The sequence below is a fragment of the Nicotiana sylvestris genome, chromosome 4 (assembly GCF_000393655.2).
Source record: "Nicotiana sylvestris chromosome 4, ASM39365v2, whole genome shotgun sequence".
NCBI lineage: Eukaryota > Viridiplantae > Streptophyta > Magnoliopsida > Solanales > Solanaceae > Nicotiana > Nicotiana sylvestris.
This window is the reverse complement of record NC_091060.1, coordinates 18,906,360-18,931,788: the sequence shown is the minus strand read 5'-3', so window position 1 is coordinate 18,931,788 and position 25,429 is coordinate 18,906,360. Positions and strand designations below refer to the sequence as shown.

The window sequence follows — 25,429 nt, the reverse complement described above, 5'->3', positions numbered from 1 at the left end:
TTTCGAGAAATTTCAAAATTCATCTTCAAGTGAAAATTGCAAATTTATGGTCAAACAATAATTTCGAAAAAAGTAAAAAAAATTAAAAAAAAAGTGAAATTTTTTATGGCCAAACGGACTCTTAGAACCCGTTTGGACATAAGAATTTTTCCCTTTTCTCAAAAAAAATTCACCTTTTTTAAATCAGCGTTTGTTCATAAAAATTCTAATTTTCACTTGAAGATGCATTTTGTAAATTTTTAAAAATTTAAAAAACTCCCAAAAATTATTTTTTAAAATTTTCGCTCAAATTACTCACAAAACTTTAAAAATAACCTAAAATTATATTAATGTCCAAACACAAATCTAAATTTCAAATTTTAGGATTCTTATGTCCAAACGCCCACTTATAGCATGCGGGTACTAAATATTAGGCGGAAAAAAGAAAGGAAAAAGAACTCAAAAGAGGAACAGTTTCGTCTTGTTTACCACTGTCAGCCATTTCAAGTTTTCTGCAGCCAAAAACCTCTCAAATTTTCCTTTAACAAATCTCAACAATTTCCCATTTCCAGAGTTCTCCAGCTACGAAATTCATCTTTCCAACTACATGAACCCTAATTCAACTCTCTCTCTCTCTCACACACACACAGTGCTTCTGCACATACGGAAATGATCGATGGTTATGATCATGATGCATCAGCATCACCATCAGCATCACCATCAGTCCACTGCACCCTCACCACACCCAATCAATCCCACTCCTCCACCCACTCTTAGATCCCCCAACACTGCTACTACTCAATTTCCTTCACCTTCACCACTTTCTTTAGGTCGGGACCATGTAATTGGGCCGCCTGGGGTAGAACTTGGGCTGCCGCCTTTGGCCCGAGTTAAGCTCTCCGATATTGCACCTTACGATGGAGCTCCGGTTGGGCCTTATTTGCGGGCCGTGGAGGCCCTCTCAGGATCGCTTATGCGGCATAACGCGGCCGTGATTGAGCTCGGCAGTGAAGGCACGGCGGTCCTACGGTGTGGTCTGGAGTCAGTCAGGTATTTTTTTAAGACGAGGGCGGTAGCTCAGAATGGTGGGGCCGGCACTGGTAGCAAGAGTGGTCGTGGGGTTTATATATACAGGGCAGGAAGGTAAAGACTAGAAGCAAATGTAATTCTTCTTAATTGTGTTTAAATTATATACCCCGTCAGTACAATGTTGGAAGAATATGAATATCGAGGAGAGATCTCCATGATGTATCTAAAAATCAATGTAGTGAAAACTGTAGAAAATATATCCATTTTTACTTGCTCGAAACGATAGAAAGTACCTAAACCCATGGACTGTTAGCTTGCGACACATTTCAGCAGTTCCCCTATGCTGAACTCAACGATTTAAAGGTTTCCTCTATTTGAATTTGAGTACATTCTTGCTATTTCTAAGACTGTCTAGTTTGATTTTGTTAGTCTCAAACTTCTCCTCAAATTTAAGGTTAGATGTTAGAAGCTTTTCCTTATGGGATTAAAGATTTGATAATCAGCTTCTTTCGTGTTAGGCCTTTAGAAGACATGGACTCTTCTCCCCCATGCATGACTGAAGTTTTCCGTTGCATGGGAAGGGCAGCTCGTGCTTCTTTAAGTGCAATCGCAAGGCACCTTCGTTTGCGAAGCGAGTAAGGAACTTTGTTTAGGCTTTATCATATCATTCAAATCCTCTTTATGTCTAAAATGTGATTCTGACCAAACACGTCGTGCTCTGCAGTGTTTTCGATCACTTGCTTGATGATAATCCGTTGCCCATTAATGAGGCCTCTTCGTCCGTTCTTGTTGCAACCTTCTCCAGTACCACCTCTCAAAATGGGAAGGGAGCTATTGGTGGAGGGAAGCAAGTCACAAATGGTGAAGTAGAGAAGGGGCTGTTGACACTAATTTCATCTGATGCTTCTGGTCTTCAGGTATTCCTGTTAATTCCAGATCTTTAGTTTGAGTTTTGGATTGTGCATAGCTTCCAACTAATACATTATGACTTCTTTTCTGACTCCTCGTTATAAAACACTTCTTTTCTGGATTCTTTGTGCCATCAATCATTTTCCTTGTTTGTTTCTTCTTTATCCCTAGGTTTGTGATCCAAATGGTCGTTGGTATCTAGCAGATAGTGGCTTGAGTCCTGGGGATTTACTATTGCTTACTGGTAAGGCTCTCAGCCATGCTACCGCCGGCCTTCGTCCTGCAGCTTTATACAGGGGTGCAGCTGATAACTATGTGGGCACTGCTTGTGGTGGAAGGTAGTGACATTGGTTGTAGAGATTTTAAGTTGTTGCTAGGGGAATTTTCTGTTTTACTCAATTACTGAGCTGTACAGCTACATCTTGTAGGACATCACTGGCGTTTAGGCTTATACCTCAGAGCAATGCGATACTGGATTGTTCTCCGATTGCAGCTGCTGGTCATGTTATTCCTCAGAGCTACGTGCCAATTTCTGTAAGCCAGTTTATGGATGACCTTTCTGCCGAGGAAGACATGCTTAGCAATACTGATAATGCTTATGTAAGTAGTATTTCTTTACATATGATCAAATTGTTTTTCTTGAAGTTAATGGCACAGCAAAAAGCCTTTTTCTGCTAAGTTTTAATGCTGTGGGGTCTGTTTTGGTTTTGTGCTGAGTAAATTTCAATTTAGATGGACTTGAAGTAAGCTATGGATTTACATCCGCATGAAGCTTTAAATGTAAAAAAAAATCAATATAGATGCGAGTGCCTCATAATCAAAATCTCTTCCTTTTTTTCTTATCAACTTTTTTTTCCCGATCAGTGCACAAAATATCTCTTTAACATGGCAAAAGCCAGCAATAAGATGGTGTTGGTCAGTGCAAAACACCCTTAAACAATCATTTTTCTCCCTGTAATTGACTACTGACATCATTGAAACTATGTTCATCGTCTGCATCTATTAATTTACACCAGCAGAGAGCTAGAACATTATGGGACTTTTTCAGCAACTGTAAGTGTGGCTTTCCTTTGAAAGCACCGCTGGTTCTTTCTCTCCCTAGCACCAAGCATACCACAAGAATGATAATCCACTGCTCGTTCATCCCATTCATGATGTTGTAACCAGTCCATCCTCAAAAAGTTTCTTTTACAGTGCTACTCAGTACATCCCAAAGAAGTTTAAAAACAGTTGTCTTCACAGCTTCATTACACATGAGCCTCTAGTATTAAGCATGCTTCATGTGTAGTCACTCAGCAAAAACTCCCGTATGCTTCATGTGTAGCTTTATTTGGACGAATATTCTTCCTTGGATAATAATCGGATGAAAATTTGAAATATATTTTGTGATGGGTATAAATCACTGGAAGATTGGAAGTCTTTGTTTGCTGATCAATTCCACATGAACTGGAGGATGAATATCTTCATTTGAGTTCAACATGAAGAGACATCTCATTCTAGGAGAAGAGAAGACATCTCATTCGAGGTCAAGAGAAACATGTGGCTCGAGACAATCTTAAAAAAGGAAATATCAATTCATAAGTTCTAAATTTGTCTATTTCTTTACATACTAGGCCTGGGATAACCTTCTCTTTTGATATGGATGAAGCTTCAGTTGGATATACTCTTCCGTACCGTACATAACATGTGTTTAATTGCATAAAAAAGTGAATTTTTTTCCTTGTGATGCAAATAAAAGCACTTGATGTTAGATATTCTTTATGGTCATTGCATACCACATGAATTGGACAATGGATATCTTGATCTGCATACAACATAAGAAGACATCTCATTCTTTGTCTGGATCAGCAGGTCACTCGAGACAATCTAAATAAGGAACCATCACTCAGAAGTGTTCTTTCGGATCCTTTATCGTAAGTTTTATTTTGTCTTGTGGACTTTTCCCCTTCTTTTCTGGTTAGATATAGCAGCATATTTACTGTTTGAGTAAATAAAAAATCTTATACTTGCTCAGTCTCAAATTTTTAACATAGTAAATGGACATCCTTTGCTTCCATTTATAGCAAGAAGTTCAACAAACACTTCTCTAGTCTACTAAAGTTTCCTAGTTTGACTAAAGGTTAAACAGAAGTTTTCAAGTTTATATTTCTTCAAAAATATTCAAAAAATAACGCTAGACAACATTATCAAAAAAATAAAAAATAAAAAGGAAGAAAATAATGCTAGATAACTATTTTTGTTTTTTATGTGATAAAGTCATTTTAGTAATAAACAGTACCAGGAGGGTACTGTAGATAGTACAATATCAGGACTTATTCTCCACTAAAAATTAGAGTCTAACAAGTCCATAATCTCTGCCCTTAAAGAAATCCATAATCTCTGTCATGCTAATTACAGAGTCTCCCTTGTCAAATTTTGTGAACATCTATATTTTACAAAAGAAATATATGGAAGACAATTCCTCCATGCATCATATGGACAGTCTGGCTAGAGAGGGATAGGGGATGTTTGAAGGAAAAAAATGCTAGACATCTGTAAACCTAACAGAGACATAACATTACCGTGTAGATGCCTTATACTTGCAAACAGAACCACTAAGATGATCTAAAGAGTTGGAATGCCCTCTATAAATGGTATTCTTATAACAAAAAGCGATTTGGTTACAGGAGCTATGAGCTATTGAACAAACATGCACGACTCTATGGAGCTGTGCTAGTTCAATAGAAAAGTATTTTATGGTTGAAATATTTACAGATACCTTTGTTACTCTAGATCATGTGGAGTTAATAAAGAGGTATAACAAAGTCCAAGTTACTTGCAGCTCACACCCATTACCCCCAAGAACGGAAAAACAGTAAGCAGATAAGTGAAAACCTCTACCACCATTTGTTGAGCTGTTGTGACTTGTGAGTTCCTTCTGCCATCTGAAAATAGAGGGATATTAAGTAAAGCAAAATGATGCTTTTGGCAAAATTTAAGAAACAATTGAAAGGTGCATCTTCAATTGTGAAGCTTTATTTTTAAAACATGTATATTGCTAGAGCTATTACATGTTGCAGAATGTGCAGAACTGAGGGTTACAGGCTACACATATCTCATACTAGTTGTGAGATGTTGCAAAAAGCCTTCAGATGATCTTAGTGCTATTTTCGCAAATTTTTAGTGGCTTCACTCATGATGAGGCCGTGAGGAACTCGATCATAAAAAGAATATGTCAATTCCTGTATCCCCAAATTTCACATATTTGATTCTCATTGTTGCACACCACAATTGTTATACTGAGACTTAACCTGAATAAGGACAAGAAGTAGATAAATAATTTGGAACATGAATCTGTGTTTTCCTATGGAAAGGTAGGAGTATCTTGTTCTCTAGAAAAGCTACATTACCTACTCTTCTTTGGCTCTTAAACTAGTTAACTAGTGCATGACCACTGTGTGCTCCTGTTGGACTAAGCATGTTAATATAAACTTCTCCAATCAATTTTTGATCTAGAAAGTTTGTAGGCCTCATTAATTGAACTTGATAGTTGTAGTGTCTTGTTTGTTTGTTTCACCAGCTTTTATCTTTCTTCTTCTTGCTCTGTTCATTATCTATATTAACATATGAATGGTTAAATTGAATATTGTTTATTTCATCTGCCAAATATGATAACTTTGCTGTTACAATGTGAAACATTGCAGTGGCGCATTCCTTGAAGATGCTATGTTTGTTTCATGTGGACATTCGTTTGGTGGTCTAATGCTGAAAAGGGTTATTGATATGGTAGGAGTTGGCATGATTTTTGTCTTCGTTTTAGCTAGCTATTTTTCTGTTCTCCTTAGAAGGTGGAGATTATGAAATGGCATAATTGCTTAATTACAAAGCCACTCTTGCTTGAAATCATTTTCCTTTTTTGGTTTCATGCTGTTGTCTTCACTTGCTTGGATGAATGATCACATTCATCTCTTCATGGCAGGCAAGATGTACCCTCTGCAATGCGGAAATTGAGCGTGGTTCCTTAATTCCCAACCTTGGTGAGCTCATGTTCATTTATTACCCGCTATCTTTTTCCCTTCGGGCTTGTTATTTTAATTTGTATTTTCTTATGCACTCTACCATTCTGGAAACTCTTATTAAATTTATGATGATTATTCTTATTGATTCTGCAATCTGATTTACAATATGGATTTCATCTTTAGTACTAAGAGCTGCGGCTGCGGCGGTGAAGCATGAGGATGATCGAAGACTCTTCCACAATGCAGCTCTTAGAAAGCGCCGAAAAGAAGTGGGAGACAATAGGGTAAGCTTTGATCTTCCCATTTTGCTGCAGCTTTTTCCATCCAAACTGCTAATTAGAACTCATTGTCTTCAGCTTTTTGGTAAAGGAACTATCTTAATCTGGTTTTATGCAATGACATCACAACTAATATATCCTAGTCGATTTTTGGATAATTTTCCGTCTCAAGTGCACGCAAGATTATGTATTTTGAAATCACCAAGCGAAAATGATGATGTAGAATATGTACCTGGAAAATAGTATAATGACATCACGTTCCTCTATATGTACTTTTCTCATCTATATCTTTTTCTTTTAATGGTAAAGTCAAAACTTTGTTGAAGGAGTTTTCATAGAAAAGAAAAGAAAAGAAAGAAACTTAGTTGACGGACTTATTTTTGGTAGATTTTGACAGATTTCATAGGTGATTTTGAGAAAGCAAGTCTAATGCAGTTTTTGCAATCCTTTTCTGGCATAGAAAAAAGTTTGGAATTAATGGTATTGATCTTCATCCATATTTAAATTCTGTTCTAGATTAGGTAATAAGGGAAACCACAGAAGACACACAATTAGTTGAATAATCTGCTGAACTACTAGGACACTGTTGCTCACGAATCTGTTTTTCTAGGTTAGACACCAGTCCTACTATGTCTGTTGCTTTTACCTATTATAATATTCTTCGACAATTGACTTCTTCATAAGAGATGTCACATACCTAACTTAAGGATAGGTCGTTCTCGTATTCTTGGGAGGTTCCTTGAGTAGCGTTCCCCTTTGTTGGGGAAGGGGGATGCTTTTCCCCAGTTAAGCTAGTGCTGGAATGGTTAGGAATCTGAAACACCGGCACAACACTGCCCATATCTTCGGAGCTCCCCCTTAGGGAGGTGGATTGAAAGTATTATTGAATCTCTGATAATTAATGATCCTGTGAGGTTGGAAATTTGTCATTTGAATTGCTATCTATCATCTCTGTGTAACATATAGTTAGATAAAATCATATTTCACATTAGCAAGCTGAACTTAATGCATTGGAGTACCGCATGGAGATGTCTCGGGCAAATCTCAAATTTCTTGCTTCATTTACCTATAAGTGTTTCACATTTGAATTTCTTAATGATTTGTAGAAAATCCTCACTACTTCAAACCTTCCAGGAAAATGGAGAGGTTCCTTCTGAAAATGGACCCCATAAAGGTGTTCAGTATCCATACTCGGTGAATGAGAAAGTTGTTATAAGGGTGAGATCTTTGTGACTCTGCATTTTAAATTCTTCAAAGCTATAGGAAAGAATTCATCGAATTACAGCAATGAGAATGCTAAACTGTGCAGGGAAATAGGAGGACACCAGATAAATTTGTTGGAAAGGAAGCTGTAATCACGTCACAGTGTCTTAATGGCTGGTTAGCTACCGGGGCATTTCCTTAATATTTTGCGTACCTACTGCAGTTTGAATGTCAATTTAGATCATTACACTTGTTGCATGGAATATCCAGTGCAGCGTTTTAGCTTAAATTACTGAAATCTAAGTGATATTGCTGCAAGAGCCATCCTATTTAGAGGAAGTAACCAATTTGACAGCTCAAAACTTAAGCTATTATTTTGACATCATTTAAGTAGTCTTTGGGTCTGCAAGGAAGTCCCAATTGTAGTTTATGGTGTCTTGCATTAGAATAAATATGATGGACATTATGGATATATTTTGCTAGTTGTAATCTGTGAATCATTGTAAGTCTATCAAGGACTCAAGGTCCATGTTTGTTTCATAGTTAACCACTTAAGTTTACAGACATATCCTGTCATTCAATTTTGTCCGATTCACATATCTATAATAAAATAAGAAATAGATATACCTTATTGCAGGAAAAGTGTGTATTGGTATGTCAAATTGAAATATTCAAGTGACAATTATCATCTAAAAATTTTCAATAAAATCAAGTTTTTAGGAGCTTTTAGTCCAATGTGACAAAATGAATCTTTCTTCATGAAAGCATGTGTGTTATCTGAAGACTTCTCGACCTCTTAGTCTGTTCTATATCTATCAAGTAATTGAGATAAAAGCGATTAGCTTGTCATGTTGTTGCATTATATTGAAAAAATGATGTTGCTTTTTTTTTGAAGAGTCGTATTTCAGTTGCTAGTGATGGTGTAGTTCTTGCAAATTCTCTCATTTCTTTGCTGTCATAAGAGATTAATACATTAAAACATTTCAGTTGCTAGTGATATTTAGTTCCTGCAAATTTTCTCATTCCTCCCGTGTCATACGAGATTAATACCATTTCCCTTGCAGTATGTTTTAAACAACTATTTGGTGCCACAATGATATGTTAAACAACTGTTTTGTTCCTTGGCTGGTTTGCTGGATATCTGCGACAATAATACTTTTAGACAGATGCATTGGTCATGCTTCAAAAGTTCTCCTTGTTTAGGGATCCCTAAAATGATCTTCTCAATTCCTGCAGGTATTTGCTTAAGATTATTGACAGTGGAGAAAATGTCCGGTTGCAGTACCGGTCTCTGCGTAAGATCGGTCCTTCCCAGGAAGCAGATGAGAGATGCCAGTCACAGACAGTTCAGAATAGTAGCTGATAGATTATCACGACCAATTTCCATGTGGATTATACTGTAGAAGCGAGCCCCTCTGTACTCTGCTCAAGTTTAAAGATGTAACATTTTTTTTCCTGTAACCTAATTACCGGTACATGTTTGTGCTGAGAGAGAGAGAGAGAGAGAGAGAGAGAGAGAGAGAGAGAGAGAGGTTCATAGTTTGACAAAATCCTTAATTGTTGCTGGTATAAGATTGTAAAAGAAACACCCCACCCTAGAAAGAGATCATCTTGAGGATAACAAGGTGGCTCCGATACCCTGTAGTGCAGTGCCGCTTATTTTCCACATGTATAGCCAAATATTCATTTTTGTTAAATCTCTCTGTATGATAGGGCTATACAGGGGACGCCCTGTCATATTTTTCAGTGCTCCTCTATGTTTCATTCATCATTGGTTCACTGTGCAGATAAAATGTTAGCTTCCTTTCCTGTACCCTATTGTTGCTGTTGTATTCATCATTGATCACTTGCAGGTAAATATCTGACCCTTCTTAGATTCAGAATTTAGTTGACATTTTAAATTAAATCGCTTGTTACTTGCTACAGCTTTCTCTCAAAAATCTGTTGCTCTGAGCAGCCTACATGGCAATATGTTGCTTTTTTTTTTCTTCTGAATAAATTGCAAAGCCAGATTTAGTGGTAGCAATGATCCAAGTTTTTAATGTTAATTTGGTAGGAAATGGATTCATTCCTTTCCGAAAGAGACCAAATTCAATTGAGGTTTCTGCAAAATTTAATCCAGATTTCAGTTGTTTACCGTTTTGGAGGGGACCTCATTAATTTCCAATATTGTAGCATTTGCTACATAGCAAAGCAAGTGTTCGAAAGATTAGTCTACATTAATGAGTTTGTTAACGAATTATCTCGCAAAATCTTGATCAATTCCCCAAATAGATGCAATTTTCTGAATGTTGTCGAGTAGTCTGTCGGCCTTGCATATGCTTCATTGTCATTTATCAAGCTTTTTTTAGTGGAAACAGGGCGAAAATAACTCTGAGGAGAAAGAATTTAAGCCATGAAACACTTCTTCAAAGTGAGTACCTTTACATTGGCAAGGACAACTTTACAGGCAAAAAATCTAGGAAGAAATTAGTACTTCATTCTTTTACAATAGAAAACTAGGAATGGATGAATTCCACTTGTGAATTATCAATATCTTTGCTTAGTGTTTTTCAGAAGTCCTGACTTCTACAAAGCCTAGGCAAAGCTCTAGTATGAGCAGGAGGAATAATTGCCCCCGTCTTCACCATTTTAGACATTTGGCCTTTCATATCTTTGCATATTTTTTCCAACTCCACTACTCTCCACTGCATTTTTTGCAAGTTTAGCCTCATATATTCATGCTCCTGTTCTGGCAAGCTATGTTGATCACTTGAACTAGAACTGTCACTCTTGTTTTTCTTGTACAAAACCATTTGGCTATTACTGACTTTTGTTTCCTTAACAAAGTTGTTGTTTGTTGTTGGGATACTTGAAGAATTCTGAGAAGCAAGTGCTTGGACAGCAATTCTTGGTGATATTCTTGGATTTTTTGCTAAGTCTTTGCATGCTTCAAGGCTTAGTTTCTCATAGTTGAGACATCTGCACAGTCTTGATCTTTCCTCTAATGAAAGGGTTGGATGAGACTGCAATCAATTTACACCATATGTACCATCTTAGATGCAAGAAACATAATATACAAGGCAAAATGAAAAGAAGAATGATTGCAGAAACACTATTCTTTTTGTTTTATTTTATATGACGCTCTTTCCTTTTTAAGAGGGGAGTCTTGGAGCAACGGTAAAGTTTTCTCTGTGTGACCTATAGGTCATGGGTTCGAGCCGTGGAAGCAGGCACTAATACTTGCATTAGGGTAGGCTGTCTACATCACACCCCTTGGGGTGCGGCCCTTTCCCGGATCCTATGTGAATGCGGGATGTCTTGTGCACCGGATTGCTCTCTTTTTTTTTTCTTTCCTTTTTGGTCTCTTTAAAGTATGGGTGTCTAACGGGCCGGGTCAGTCCGTTTCCGGACCTACCCAGACCGGTTAAAACCGGAACCGGCCCCGACCGGTACAAGGGGGCCGGGTTAAAGGGGTAGGGGGTTGGTCCGTTTACTTAAATCATAACGGTTAACCGGATCGGTCGAACCCGGTCAACCAAAATCCCTGTAGAACCGGTTAACCGGCCCCGCCCGGTTTAAAGGCTAGATTTCATTTTTTTTTTAAGGTTTTAGAGTCTAAGGCAATGCAAAACCTTTGAATTTACTCTTTTTCGTTAATTTACTTGTTATTAAATGTAACCTTTCAATTTATAAGTTTGAATTTTGAAATAAATGTAGCACTTGCAATTTACAAGTGTAATTTTTTTTTACATCTTTATTATATTCTTTATATTTTTACTTTATATAAATATGATTATAATAGTTATACAAAACACAAAATATATATATATATATAAAAAACAAACTAACCCGACCCGGCCCCTTGGACCCGTAACCCTTACGGTTCATTTTTTACCCGGATGAACCCAGATCCGTTAAGCCTGGTAACCCCTAACACGTAACCGGCCCGGTTCCAAACTCGTATGGTTCAAAATTTTCCCTACCCAGCCCGGCTCACCCGTTAGACACCCTTACTTTAAAGAAAGAATGACACTCTTCTTTGAAAATCCTTAAAGTTTAAATTTCGCATTTTATCTTTAGTGTTTAAGATCACAAGTTCTAATAGTGTATGTGTCAGAAGTCTTTCTTTTTTAAAACTTTATACTCAATTAAAACACCACAATACAAAATGAATTGGAAGGACTACATAATTAACAAATGGCACCTCAATCATGTTAGGTGGAGGAAATTTCTTTAGAATGAAAGAGTTATTTATAGAAAGGATTCAGCACATAAAAGGACAAAGGCAATAAGAAATAGAAAGAACACAATGACAAAGGAAAATCAATTATAACTACCTAAAACAGTTTCTAGTACAAATATTACAATGACTTAACTCAAGACTGTCCAAGAAAGATGCTGCTGTTAGAGCAGCAACTATTTTAAGGGTCCCATGCAAATCACTGATTGGTTTACATAAAAGTACTCATGAATTAATGAGTTCACAAGTTCCCATGACAAACTTTTATAATGACCCTACTACTTTTCCTTTTAAGTCCAAAATTCAAATGCAATGTTAAATTCAAATGCTTTACATTTAAGTCTTCTCATGAATGCTTACAATCTTACATAGATGGCCCAGAGCTGGTTTGGTATAAGGGATAAAAGGATAATTATTTCTGGGACTAAAATTGAAATGAGTTTATCTCATGTTTGGTTGGAATAAAATCGCGGTATAACTAATTACAGAATTAGTTATTCCGGAGTGGTAGAGTTATTTTTATTCCTTAGGGGTCGTTTGAGTGGGAAATAAGTTATCCCATGATATATTATGGGATTAGCTATCCCACCCTTCCATGCAGATAAAAAATACTACAATCCCGGGATAATTAATCCCGCGATTAGTTATACCACGATTTTATCCCAACCAAACTTGGGATAAACTTATCTCAAATTTAATTCCGGGATTAATAATCCCTTATCCCTTGTACCAAACGAGCCCTTAGAGTGGGATAATAATTTCGGGATAACTAGTCCCGAAATAATTAATCCTGAGATAACTTATTTCCCAACCAAACGATCTCTCAATGAATTATGAGCTATTTTTGTCATATGCTAAAAGCCTTGTACCTTCCAACAAAGAAAAAAAAAAGAAAAGAGAAGAATATTTTGCATTGTGTTCATATCATGACAACTATATTAAATCTGCAGTTCACAGTAAGGCAATAACAGATAAATCCACAAGTATGATTAGAAGGCCCCACAGCATGTTATGCATATCAGTATATCACCATAGTAAAATGTACTACTCATCTAGCTAAAGCTAAAATTTTACTAGAACATATTTATCTGTTGAAAAAAATGGAAAAAACAATATCTTGCATTTATTACAAGTGGAGCAACTAGTAAGTGAAATTTTCTGCACATTTGTGGGGTTTTCCCAAAAAGATTCAAAAAATTTCCACAAAGACACACCATTCACCATAACAAAAAATGCAAAAGTGAAAAGTATTGCCTTATTGGGAAGACATGTTCTTGTCTTATCCTATATCTTTTAGCTTTTTGTCCAAACCTTAAAAACTTTTTATCTTAAACTACTATTGACCAGTGAATCAGTAGCAGTTATTATTTCATGGATAAGAAGGGGAAAAAAGAAAAACAAGGCAGTTCGGTGCACTAAGTTCTCGCTATGTACGGGGAATGCGGAAGAACCGGACTATAAGGGTCTATTGTATGTAATTTTACCTTACATTTCTGCAAAAGGTTGTTTTCACGGCACGAACCCGTGACCTCCCTCCATCCCACTTTATGTGGCGATGTTTGATTTGGACTCGAGTTTAAGAAAGAAAGGAAGACTTTTGAAACTTGTCGTCTAAAACAAACAATAGATATTTGTGTGGTAAAGTAGAAATTCTAAAGATAAATTGTTTCTAAATTAGGAAAGGAAAGTTTTTTAACGTACTCCCTCTGTCTCAAATTATCTGTCGTAATTTCTAAAAATAGTTGTCTCAAATTATTTGTCATTTTAGAAGTTCAAGATAAAATAAATTATATTCCCTCCATCTCAAATCATATGTCGTAGTTTCTAAAAATAATTATATCAAATTATTTGTCATTTTAGAAGTTCAAGACATAAATAAGGGTAAAACGATCAAAAACCTCTCCTATTTAATATTTTCTTAAGAGGCTTGTAAAAAAGAAACAAGACACATAATTTGAGACGGAAGGAGTATTTTTTTAATTTTACCCTTAATAATAATTGTCTTGAAAAAGGAGATAGCACATAAATAGAATAAATATTCAATAAAGAGAGATCATATCTTTAGACATGAACAAGGGTAAAATAGTCTAAAATCCCTTCTAACTAATGTTTCTTAATGGATGTGTAAAAACGAAACACGACAAATAATTTGATACCAAGAGAGCACTAATAAAGAAAGTATATCACATAAATTGAGACGGAACGAGAAATAATTACCTCAAGATAGATGTCAATGGCTCTATAGACCCCATCAAAACAATCCCTTGCATAATCTGGTAAACTCTCAGCTATGCCAAGAAACTTTGATATTTTAAGACTTTGGTCTGGAGCAATTTCTCTCAAATACTTATCTATCAATCTTCCAACTTTTTTCAACTTTTGTACACAAACTTTGTCATTAATATGAACAAAAACTCTAATCAATCTCAACACAAGATTCACATCATAAACACCTCCATTATGTCCACAAACAAGAATATCATCTAGTGTTGCTTGATCAAGATTCCCACCTATCAATTTCTCCAAATTACCCCTACATTCTTTACTAATCCCAAATACACAAACAATTCTTAATACCCAAAAAAGATTTCTACAAGAAAATGCTGTTTTCCCCATCAAAATCACACCTTTAACTGCTGTATCAGCTAAGCAACTGTACTCAATTCTTGAAATCATATCGTGACTTTTGCAATATTGGGCTGCTGTTTTTAAGTAATAAAGCAGAAATCTTGTGAGAAGTAAACTGTTATTTTCACTTCCAAAAGCTCCTAAAGTCCTCAAAAAATGCTCTATTATTTTTGGGGACAAAATGGTCATTTCCTCAAACCACCAAACTTTGTTTGTTGATATTGAACTTGGCTTCATTTGGTCAGAAGATGAAGAAGAGGAAGCTGATGAAGTTGATAAACCAAAAAGATTATTAATATCTGAATTCTGAGCAATCTTGGCTAGAAGTGAAGTCATAAGTTTCTGAATTAAACCACAAGAATCTGCATAATTCAAGAAATATTCACAGCTCTTAAGTGATGTTATAATATCATGCCATGACCAGTAAAATAACCCTTCAAAAAAGTTTTCTGTTTGATTCAACAGATTGAAAGTTGATAACTTTTCTGTCATTTCAAGAAAATTTGCACAGCAGTGGAGTAAGCACACATTTGAGGCAGTGATTTTAATGTTGCCATTGTTGTAACAGAATCTTGAAATTAATTCAAAGCCTTCTGCTCCACCTGGAAAATCAAGAATCTCTATTCCTGAATTCTTTATCTGTGTTTTCTTCTTTTCTTGTTTGATTATTTTCTTCAACTTTCCTGAGAATCTTGAAATGACTTTCTGCAGGAAAAAAAAAAATTGTTTAGTAAATTAGTTAATTCAGGGGCGGAGCTATGTGTGATCAAGGATGACCAACTGAACATCTTTCTCTAAAACAGTATACTGGTATTACGCTGAAAAAAATAGACTTTGAACATTTTTGCATAGCCTACCGGTACAAGGTGTTAAAAATTTGAACGCCTTATTAAATTTCTTGACTTCGCTACAAACTTAATTGGTTGAGAATGAAAAATGGAGAGTAAAAAGATTGGTTGTTTTTACCTGGTGTAGAAAGAATGTGTGTTGACCATTTACATGGATTTGCAGATCACAGAGACCTTGTAATGGCATGGCTAACTTTGCACTGAATGAAACCAAGACAAGTGAAAAATATACAGTGCTTTGAATTTAATAATTGACAGATACAAATAGCCTCTCACAAACTATTGGTTACATGTGATAGAATTTATATACTCCAACCCCAACCCCAACCCCACCCCCCCTCTATATATACGAATTTAAATTACAGCATACAGAATTTTTACACTATCGAAATATCTTAATTTGTTGTAACAGGTAACTTGTTCCAGTAGCCAAGCTAGAAATTCTAACAAGGAAATTCATAAAAATGCAAGAATGCCACATGTAGTATTTGAAATTCACCTTTGCTACTACACTAAAAGCTTCTTTTTTAAAAGAATAAAATAAAAAATCTCAATACGATTCAAAAGTTTATATATGCGAAAAAAAAGTTAAAATAGCACGCTCTAGTCAGTTTTCGGACTGGTCATTCAAAAATAGCCAGCGTTTATCAAGTCAATGAAAAATAGCCACTATTTTGCTGCAACAGAGACCGGTCCAGCATAATATACTGAAGTTCAGTGTACCTGTGTATGAACTTCCAGCATATTATGTTGGACCGGTATATTTTGCTGGCCCCAGTATAATATACTGGAGACTGGAGTACCGGTGCTCCAAACTTCAGTATATTATCCTGGACCAGTATATTATACTGGAACTCCAGTATATTATGCTGGAGTATTTTTCCGGATTTTGAACAGTTTTTCGTTCAGATTTATCTTTACATGAAAAGTGGCTAAATTTCGATTACCTTTGAAACTGCGGCTATTTTTGAATGACCACTTGTAAATCTGGCTATTTTTGAATTTCTCCCCGAAAAAATTGTTTTTGCTATATTGCACATATCAGTAAGCATGTCATTACTTCTTATATGTTTAAGATTATTTTGTTTTTAGGTGATTTGATAGTGTAATTTTTTTTGACGGCTATTGTGTATAGTTTAACCATATATTCACATACAATCAGAGGCGGACCTACCCCTCAGGGTAGGTTGGTCACCGGTCTCCGATAATTTTGAAAAAATATATATATTTGAAATATCATGTATATATTTTGATTGAAACTCTAAGACTCAAAGCTTAGGTAGTTGCATTAATCTATTTGGGGAGGCAAACTTGACTTTTAGCGCGCTGCCTAGGTTCGACTCCCACTCCAGAATCTACTCAAATTTTTATTCGATATTGATACCCCCGTCATTTTCCCCACTTTTGGATTATACGATTGTTGTTGTTATTTATTCTCGGCCAATTCTAAATTTTGGATCCACCTCTATTGATACAATCCACCTCTAATACACCCAACCTTCCTAAAGGCTACGCGTTATGATTCTTAGCAACATCACGAGTTCAGTTTTCTATACTTTATGGCAGCAAATACATGAATAAATTGATTCTACTGTCCCTACAAATTTGTTTTTTTTTTCTTTCTTTTTGTCTGTTTTTTTTATATGTATAGGGATTTTTTAATGCATAATAATTAAATAAACAGGGTATTTTTGTCTCTCTGTCTGCGTGTGTGAATACACACTTTCTTATATATAATACATCAACTCAGCTATGATTGATGGAATCCAAATTGAGAAGAGCACTATAGCTAATCCGTGTAAATTTTGCTATTATTTTGTTGTTATAATTTATGTCAATTAGTTGGGAATAGACGTTTGTACGTCTATTGTGTTTTTAATAGCCTTTTAATCCGGTCAGAAATTTAATTATATACAAGCTACGCTAGTTGAAATATAGAAAATTTCTGGTATGTTTTTCTTTTTAATAATATCGGTGAGATGAGCTTAACTACAATGATATTATGAGTAAAGCTTCATTTAACCGATATTCGCTTGCTTGAAATTAAACCAGTTAATCGGGCCGGGCTGGCTCGTTTTTATCCCGATTCGGTCCGGTTCAGCCTGGCACTGTAGCATATAGGGCGGGTTAGGACGAGTTGGACGGGGAGCGAGTTTTAGACGAACACATTTTGGATATCGGTGCACCGGAACCCGCTAATCCCGCTAACCCGTTAACGGGCTGCAGCCCGGTTCAGCCCGTTAACAGGTTAAAATCTTTATTTTTTTTTAATTTGTTAATTTGTGTACCGTTGCTAACAAAATTTAGTTAAAAAAAATATTAGCACAGCCTGCCCGAGCCCGTTAAGCCCGAACCCGGACGGGCCCACAAAAACCCACAAATTCCCAACCTGCTATCAGCCCGCTATCCCATCCCGCTAACCAACCCGATCCGTTAACGAACGGGTTGGTTTTTTTTTGTTCAGCCCATCCCAGCCCGCCGTTAAACACCTCTATTTGAAATTGAGGCTTAATTTCGGGATCACTGAAATGTCAAAAGTGGCACAAAGGGAAAAGAATTTGAGTCTCTTACGCTAAAACGCATAGAAGAAAAGAGAAGAGGGATTTGCACAATGTGTTTATTGACCTAGAGAACGTGTATGACAAGGTCCCTAGGGACGTTCTTTGGAGATGCCTATAGGTGAAAAGTGTACGGGTAGCTTATATTAGGGCGATAAAAGATATGTATGATGGAGCTAAAACTCGGTTAGGACAGTGGGAGGTGACTCAGAGCCTTTTCCGGTGGTTATGGGGTTAGACCAAGAATCTGCGCTCAACCCATTCTTATTTGCCCTGGCGATAGACGCACTGACACACCATATTCAAGGGGAGGTGCCTTGGTGTATGTTGTTCGCTGGTAATATAGTTCTGATTGATGAGACGCGAGGTGACGTTAACGAGAGACTGGAGGAATGGAAGCAAGCCTTGGAGTCTAAAGATTTCAAGTTGAGTGGGACCAAGACAGAATATTTGGAGTGTAAGTTCAGCGACGTGCCGGGGGAAGCGGATGTGGAAGTGAGGCTTGACTCACAAGTCATCCCTAAGAGAGAGAGTTTCAAGTACCTAGGGTCTATTATCCAGGGAGGCGGGGATGTCACACACTGTATCGGGGTGGGGTGAATGAAATGGAGGTTAGCATCTGGAGTCCTGTGTGACAAGAAGGTACCACCGAAACTCAAAGGTAAGTTCTACAGAGCGGTGGTTAGACTGGCCATGTTGTATGGGGCTGAGTGTTGGCCAGTCAAGATTTCACATATCCAGAAGATGAAAGTAGCATAAATGAGGATGTTGAGATGGATTTGCGGGCACACTCGGATGGATAAGATTAGGAATGAGGATATTCGGGAGAGGGTGGGCGTGGTTCCCGTAGATGACAAGATGCGGGAAGCGAGACTTAGGTGGTTCGGGCACGTGAGAAGGAGGAGCCTAGATACTCTGGTTAGGAGGTGTGATCGTTTGGCTCTGGCAATTACAAGAAGAAGTATAGGGCGACCTAAGAAGTACTGGGGCGAGGTGATCAGGCAGGACATGACGCAGCTTCAAATTTCCGAGGACATGGCCTTTGATAGGAATGTATGGAGGTCGAGCATTAGGGTTGTAGGTTAGGGGGTAGTCAAGCGTTTCTCCTCGCTGCGCCAGCTAGTCTGATAGTGTTTTGCCTAGGACTGCTAGCGGTTTTTGTTGTGTTTCACAATTTTTCTTTTTTTTTGTTGTTGTCGTTGTTGTTGTTGTTGTTGTTGTCATCTTTCACATTTTGGCCTTTTCATTTATATGTTGTATTTTACGATGCTGATACTATTTTTCTGGTTTCTGTTGTAGTTACGGATATATTGTCTCTGAGCCGAGGGTCTCCCGGAAATAGCCTCTCTATCCCTTTGGGGTAGGGGCAAGGTCTGCGTACGTTCTACCCTCCCCAGACCCCACTAGTAGGATTCTACTGGGTAGTTGTTGTTGTTGTACCCTATAACACACATCAAGAAAAATACATTATTTAATCCTAGCAATATTTCCAAGATTAGATATGGTAATTTAGGATTGAATTTAGTCTATGTTTTTTAGTTAGTATAACTATGTTTGATTCATTTTTTTTTTTTTTGGTAATTAAACTTTGTATTACCAGGGAAAATATTTACAAGTAAGTCAAAAAAACCTTACAAGATAACCTTCTTTCCAATACTTCACCCCCTCCCCATATGCAGTTATATACACTTATATCTAACTATTACACTGGGTACCAATCTAGTCTATGTAGTATCCCCGCTGTATGTTTTGTACTTCGACAATGTATCTCTTGAATGATCTTCTTACTCATTGCTTCCCAACCTGTCACCTTTGCTTGAAAAATTCTAGTATTCCTTTCTTTCCATACATGGTATACTGTTGCTGCTACTGCCATTTTATACAACTCTGCAGCAGCTGTATTTCTTTTAGTCTTCTTTTCAGCCCATCATAGTTCCTCATCCCAACCAGCTACAGGTCTTCTAATTCCTTGCCATGTTAACAGCGCGCTCCACAATGCTTTCGCATATGTGCATTCAAAAAACAAGTGTTGTATAGTTTCATTGGCTTGGTTGCACAATACACACTTCTGATCCACCTGCAATCCTCACTTCTGCAATCTATCCTTTGTGTATAGCTTCCCATGAGCTGCCACAGTTAGAATAAATGTCCATCGTGGGCATCCTGTATTATGGCAGACTATCCTTCTCCAACTAACTTTTTCAAATCTTCCACGCAACTTGTGATATATGTTTTTGATTGAGCAACTTTGCATATTCATGATGTCTTCATAGCTGAGTCCTGCATTCATGAATATCTCCTTTGATTTTAAGATCTTATTCACTATCCACGATGCTTGTTTTAGTTGAACATCCCATATGTGTCTTCCTTTGATATAGTAGCTATGTATCCACTGGATCCACAGTTTCTTTTTCTCCTTGCACAAATTCCAGAATTGCTTACAGATGGCAGCCTTGTTCCACACAGCTATATTCATAATGTTGAAGCCTCCTACAGATTTAGGCAAGCAGACTTTCTCCCATGCCAGTAGAGCCTTCTTCGATATACTTCCTTCGCCGGTCCACAAAAAACTTCTACACATTGCTTCAATTAACTTTGTAATCTTTTTAGGCAACACAAAAACTTGTGCCTAGTATGTCTGTATAGAGAACAACACACTTTTTATCAATTGGACTCTGCCAGCATAATATAGAAATTTTGTAGTCCATGACTCTATTCTTCCCATTATCTTGTCGATTAGATGTTGGCACTGGGCTATGGATACTCTTTTTGAACTTAGTGGGGCACCTAGGTACCTTACTGGCAGCTTACCCTTTTGAATTCCTAGAAACTCTAGGATTTCCTCCTGATCAGCTTGTGATACTCCACCAAAAAAGATGGAACTCTTGTGTTTATTGATCATCAGGCCAGAAGCATTTGAGAACTCCATGAAGCATTAGAACAAGAGCTTTATTAAGCCTATATCACCCCTGCAAAACAATAAAAGGTCATCAGCAAATCCAAGCTGCAAGATTTTCATCTTTACACACTTAGGATGGTAGTTGAAATCTGGTATCTGGTTTAGTGTTTTGAGGCTTCTTGATAAGTACTCCATTGTCAGCACAAACAAAAATGAAGACATAGGGTCTCCTTGCCTTAACCCCTTCTTGGCCTCAAATGGTTTTGTCAGGTTTCCATTTATCATCACAGTATAAGTCACAGTCTCCATGCATGTCATAACCCATTTCACAAATTTGTCAGGAAAAGCCAATGCATTTAGAACTTGCTCCATGAATGGCCATTCAATTGAGTCATAAGCTTTCTGCATATCTAGTTTCATCATACATCTGGGTGATACTCTTCTTCTTCCATAGACTTTCACTAATTCATGGCTTAGAATTATGTTATCAACTATCACTCTTCCAGGCACAAAAGCTGATTGTGTGTTGTCTACTAAGTCCTCCATAACTTCCTGCAATTTCCTGGTTATAACCTTGGAGATCACTTTGTATAGAACTGTGCAACATGAGATAGGCCTATATTCTTTAATACTCATAGGGTCTCTGACTTTAGGCACTAAAGTTATTGTTGTGCAGTTGATAGGTTTATGCATATGTGCTGTTTCAAAGAATTCCAACACTGCCATTGTTATATCCTCACCTACAATCTGTCAAGTCTTCTTGAAAAATAAGGCATTAAACCCATCATAACCATGTGCTTTAAGGTCACTAATACCCTTCATGGCTTCCCATACTTCCTCCTTGGAGACTGACTTTATTAGCTGAACCTGTTGGTCTCTATTTAATGTTGTTCCCTGCTTCATGGTATTTGGATTGATGGATGGTATGCTGTCAGCTCTTGATCCAAGCAATTTTTTATAGTATCCTAGTATCTCTGCTTCTATATCTTCCTTCATCATGAGTTGAGTTCCCACCTCATTTGTTAAGCTTTGGATTCCATTCAAGTGATTCATGTTCTTCATTTGTGCATAGAAGTAGGTTGAATTAGAATCTCCCAACTTCACCCATTGCACTCTTGACTTTTGCCTGTATATGCTTTATTCTATCTTTCCCCATTTTTCTAATTCACCCTTCAGTTCTTTTTCTTTGTCAATTAGCTCCTTATTCTGCAGCTTTGAGCTCATTTCCTCTTGTATTCCCTGCAGCTCCCTCCTTATCTCTTTGATCTTTCCATCGACCCCTTTGTAATGCTGAGTATTTAGGCTCTTGATAGCTTCTTTTACCCCTTTAAGATTGTTCCATACTGTCTGCATTCTACCATTTGTGCTCCTATCCTTCCAAGCTTCTTCAATGTGTTGCATGAACTGAGGGTGGTCAGCAATACAGTTAAAGAACTTGAAAGGCCTATTCTTCTTTCCTTGTGCCTAACAGATTTCTAGCTTCAGTGGTGAGTGATAAGATACCATTGGTTCCAGCACCTGAACTTTCACATTTGGCATTGTCATCATCCAAGTAGTATTTACAAGTCCCCTGTCAATTCTGCTATAGGTATGATTATTAGTCCAGGTGTAGTTCCTCCCCACATACTGTAGCTCATTCATTCCTGTATCCCTCATGTACTCCTTAAAATCTTTTGTTTCCATATCTTGGACCTCTGTACCACATAGTCTATCTTGTGGATGTACAACAACATTATAGTCTCCCATAGCTAGCCAAGGTCCTTGTTGTATGTTGTGGATTTACCTCATCTTGTCCCATAGCTTCACCCTGTCTTTAACAGTATGTAATCCATATATTGCTGAAAAACCAAACATAACAGCTTTTGCAATAACTCTGACTTGACCATGTATTAGTTGCCCCTCTATTTCCACTGGCTCAAAAGTGTATATCCTAGGATCCCACATGAGCCAGATTCTGCTTTTATGGTTTATACTTGAGTTGGAAATCCATTCCCAACTAGGTGCTAGATTCTTTATCACTGCATTATCTTTTTGATTTTTTACTCTATGCTCTACTAATGTTATTATTGCTTTATTATTCCCTTTTATAAAAAATTTTATCTCCTTTTGCTTATAAGTCTTATTCAGTCCCCTCACATTCCAAGTTATCACACTCATACAGGTATAAAGTATGGGTGGTGATACAGCCCCTGCACCTCTGAACTCCTCTCTTGCATTGTACTTGTACCTGGCTCATCATATGCTTGATTTATTGCTAGGCTTTGGAATCCATTGCTTCCTAATATCTCCTGATCCTCAGCTTGTTTAGCTTTAGCTGCCCTTGCTGCTAATTTTCCTAGGACAGTTATCCACCCCTCTTCCTTTCTCTGAGCATCATTGTTTATTGGATCTGGTTCACTCTGTTGATTAATCACTGCTGCTTCCTGCTGTACTTCAGCCTTCTTCACATTATCATGTTGTCTGTCAGTTCTGAGCCATACTTGCTTATTTTTTTATGATCTTCCTCTGCTGCACCACTCTTTGGAGTTGTACTGTTTTAATCTCTGCACAATCATGTCCAATTTTCAGACATTTTGTGCAGTATTTTGGCTCCCAATCATAGGTGACTTCCTGCTGGATTAACCTCCCCTTATGATCCTGTAGCTTCACATATCTAGGTAGAGGCTTTGTGATGTCCATTTCTATCAGCATACGTGCATAAGAAATCCTAACTGAACCAGTAGTACATTCATCTGCATATATTGGATTTCCCAATGTGCTGCCTATCTTACTTAAAGCTTTCATGCCCCAGCAATTTATGGGTAAGTTTGGAAACCTCACCCATAGGGGAATGGTTTTCAGGACCTCATCATGTACATTAAAATCATCAGACCAAACCTTCATTATCATAGGCTTGTTATTAATCGTATGTGGCCCAGAGTACAACACCTGATCCCTCCCCTCTAAATTAGTGAACCTTATTACAAAATATCCTTCATTATGGTAGAAGATTTGTGGTTTCACTGAAAACTTACCCACTGAGGTCAGAAATCGATCCATAGCTCCAATTGTAGGTGTTTCCCCAATCACATATAGAACAATAGCAGAACTCGATTTCTCAGTTTCTAGTTCAACATCTTCAATTTCTAGCTTTGCGATTTTTTCCCCATTTTGAACTGTTGGAGCTATGTACTGTAAATTCATCCCTTTCATAGCCAATTTGTTCCCTGCAACCACGTTTGCCCAGGATTGGTCCATGGTCATCTTCCTTGCTTCTCCATGGTCAATTTGATTCATTAACAATTTTGAAACATGCAAAAAAAAGTTAAAAGATGTTAGCTTTTCAAACTTTCCCTTATTTTGTCTATTGTAGTTGGGTAAAGTAAAAAACTATAATTCAAAATTCTACTGGCAGTTTATAATTCCAAAATAGTAGGCCGTTACCTATTTGGTTCTTTTTATGTCAATATAAATCCCCTCCACATTGAAATATGTAAGCACAATCTTTGCTCTAATTTTTCGTTTCTTTTAATTTTCTGTTCAAATTGTAAAGTTAAAATAATTCTTGAAACTCATCACTGTTAGATAATACAAGGTCAACAGGGAACGTTTAGGTATGAGTTCGGTTAAACTCAATAATGTTTGCTTAAAGTCTCAGACTCTGTATTTATATTAATTTTTTTTATTAAATAGGTTTAAATATTTAATTACGAATTTAATAATTAAGACGAGTTATAATTTTGATGTTAACTTTGGAATCCATGAAGACATGTACTGTGTTTGGCCAGAAACAAAAGATGTGACAATTTGTACTTATTTTACGTGCATGAAAATGCTATGTTGTTGACAAGCCAAGAGTTTTATTTATAACAGCTAAGATTCTTTTAGGTCCACAATTCCAACGATATAGATTTTTCAAGGGGAATGGGAAGATATTGAACTGAATGATCAATGATAAAAGCTCTTTATACTCCCTCTATTTTTAAACTATATTTCTCAAACATCTTTCTCAAATGTAATTATAAAAAAAATTGTTCGATTACCTTTTCTATAAATTCTAAATATGTCAATATAATTAAAAACTTTGAGGAATTAACGTCTGATTCGTGGCGAAAATAAAATATTTTGGTGTCCATACACCGAGCTTTTTCTCTCATTTGGGTGGGGGATGGGGAAGAAAATATTTTTTTGTTACTTATCTGATATTCGGTAATCTGCTTTGGTGTTATGACTAATTCAGATTCGTGTCGTAATTTCTTCGGCCAAATATGATGTACAAGTGGGACCTACACAATGAACAAGTTGTGTGTAAAACCGCTTATTTTTTACAACTTAGGCGATAAGGCTTATTATAAAGAAAAGTGTCCTATCAAAATTATTGTCATTTACAGGTTTACGTCCAAAACCTCTAATTAAGAAGGAAAGATATTATCCATAACGTTAGGAAAAAAGAAAGAAACTAAAAAAAGCATTTGGCACAAAGAATATATGAAGAATTGGTGGAGAATTTGTCTAATGTAGGGGACAAACTCTGGAAGTCAAAAGAAAGGCTATAGCTTTCAAATAATTATAATTGAGAATTTTATTGTCTTTTTGGTCGTCTTTGGTTGCCTTCCCTTTTGTATTTATGTGGCATGGAAATTCTTGGACATGTGAGCTAGGACCCCCTTAAGAAAATCACAAAATAATGTCACAGGACACACCTTATTATTTGAATCAAATAAACAAATATAGCAATTACTTAATTTCATTAATTAAGTAACCAAACTCATTTGTATTTCCTTGTGAACCTACAACTTGCATTAACAATATTAGAAATATTATGGATTGATCATAGTGGGTTTGTGACATGAGGTTTGATAATACTGAGATTATGAAGTGGTGGATGAATATGATTCG

General features: G+C 36.7%; 3 protein-coding genes across 4 annotated transcripts; 1 reads left to right on the top strand and 2 right to left on the bottom strand.

Moving 5' to 3' along the window:
• The first annotated feature begins 418 nt into the window (after positions 1 to 418).
• On the top strand, positions 419 to 9,142 carry LOC104236215 (uncharacterized). Of its 2 annotated transcripts, none has more exons than XM_009790096.2 (12): positions 419 to 1,122; positions 1,527 to 1,643; positions 1,733 to 1,925; positions 2,089 to 2,255; positions 2,346 to 2,517; positions 3,769 to 3,830; positions 5,601 to 5,682; positions 5,876 to 5,933; positions 6,099 to 6,199; positions 7,328 to 7,411; positions 7,503 to 7,573; positions 8,633 to 9,142. In XM_009790096.2, the coding sequence occupies exons 1-12, from the start codon at positions 656 to 658 to the stop codon at positions 8,757 to 8,759; spliced, it is 1,701 nt and encodes a 566-aa protein (XP_009788398.1). In that variant the 5' UTR covers positions 419 to 655; the 3' UTR covers positions 8,760 to 9,142. The 2 variants fall into 2 exon arrangements, with proteins under 2 accessions (XP_009788398.1, XP_009788397.1); XM_009790095.2 differs by having other exon boundaries at positions 538 to 1,122; positions 3,766 to 3,830.
• Positions 9,143 to 9,764: 622 nt separating this feature from the next.
• On the bottom strand, positions 9,765 to 15,370 carry LOC104236216 (BTB/POZ domain-containing protein At3g19850-like). The gene is made up of 3 exons (XM_009790097.2): positions 15,213 to 15,370; positions 13,836 to 14,951; positions 9,765 to 10,401 (listed from the first exon to the last, which is right to left on the bottom strand). The coding sequence occupies exons 1-3, from the start codon at positions 15,279 to 15,281 to the stop codon at positions 9,949 to 9,951; spliced, it is 1,638 nt and encodes a 545-aa protein (XP_009788399.1). The 5' UTR covers positions 15,282 to 15,370; the 3' UTR covers positions 9,765 to 9,948.
• Positions 15,371 to 22,330: 6,960 nt separating this feature from the next.
• LOC138889298 (uncharacterized) lies at positions 22,331 to 23,827 on the bottom strand. The gene is made up of 3 exons (XM_070172590.1): positions 23,084 to 23,827; positions 22,779 to 22,992; positions 22,331 to 22,389 (listed from the first exon to the last, which is right to left on the bottom strand). Exons 1-3 carry the CDS (start codon positions 23,825 to 23,827, stop codon positions 22,331 to 22,333), a joined length of 1,017 nt encoding a protein of 338 aa, XP_070028691.1.
• Between the last annotated feature and the right edge of the window lie 1,602 nt (positions 23,828 to 25,429).

Excerpts from the sequence above, each read along its gene's own strand:
- LOC104236215 (XM_009790095.2), top strand. The coding sequence starts at position 656 with ATGGTTATGATCATGATGCATCAGCATCACCATCAGCATCACCATCAG. Across the intron at positions 1,123-1,526 it reads TATATATACAGGGCAGGAAG|GCCTTTAGAAGACATGGACT; the intron begins GTAAAGACTAGA and ends CTTTCGTGTTAG. Across the intron at positions 6,200-7,327 it reads AAGAAGTGGGAGACAATAGG|GAAAATGGAGAGGTTCCTTC; the intron begins GTAAGCTTTGAT and ends CAAACCTTCCAG.
- LOC104236216 (XM_009790097.2), bottom strand. The coding sequence starts at position 15,281 with ATGCCATTACAAGGTCTCTGTGATCTGCAAATCCATGTAAATGGTCAA. Across the intron at positions 14,952-15,212 it reads ACACATTCTTTCTACACCAG|AAAGTCATTTCAAGATTCTC; the intron begins GTAAAAACAACC and ends TTTTTCCTGCAG. Across the intron at positions 10,402-13,835 it reads CCATTGACATCTATCTTGAG|TCTCATCCAACCCTTTCATT; the intron begins GTAATTATTTCT and ends AATTGATTGCAG.
- LOC138889298 (XM_070172590.1), bottom strand. The coding sequence starts at position 23,827 with ATGAATCAAATTGACCATGGAGAAGCAAGGAAGATGACCATGGACCAA. Across the intron at positions 22,993-23,083 it reads ATTGTGCAGAGATTAAAACA|AAGGCTGAAGTACAGCAGGA; the intron begins GTACAACTCCAA and ends GATAATGTGAAG. Across the intron at positions 22,390-22,778 it reads TCAAGCATATGATGAGCCAG|CAATATATGGATTACATACT; the intron begins GTACAAGTACAA and ends TTGGTTTTTCAG.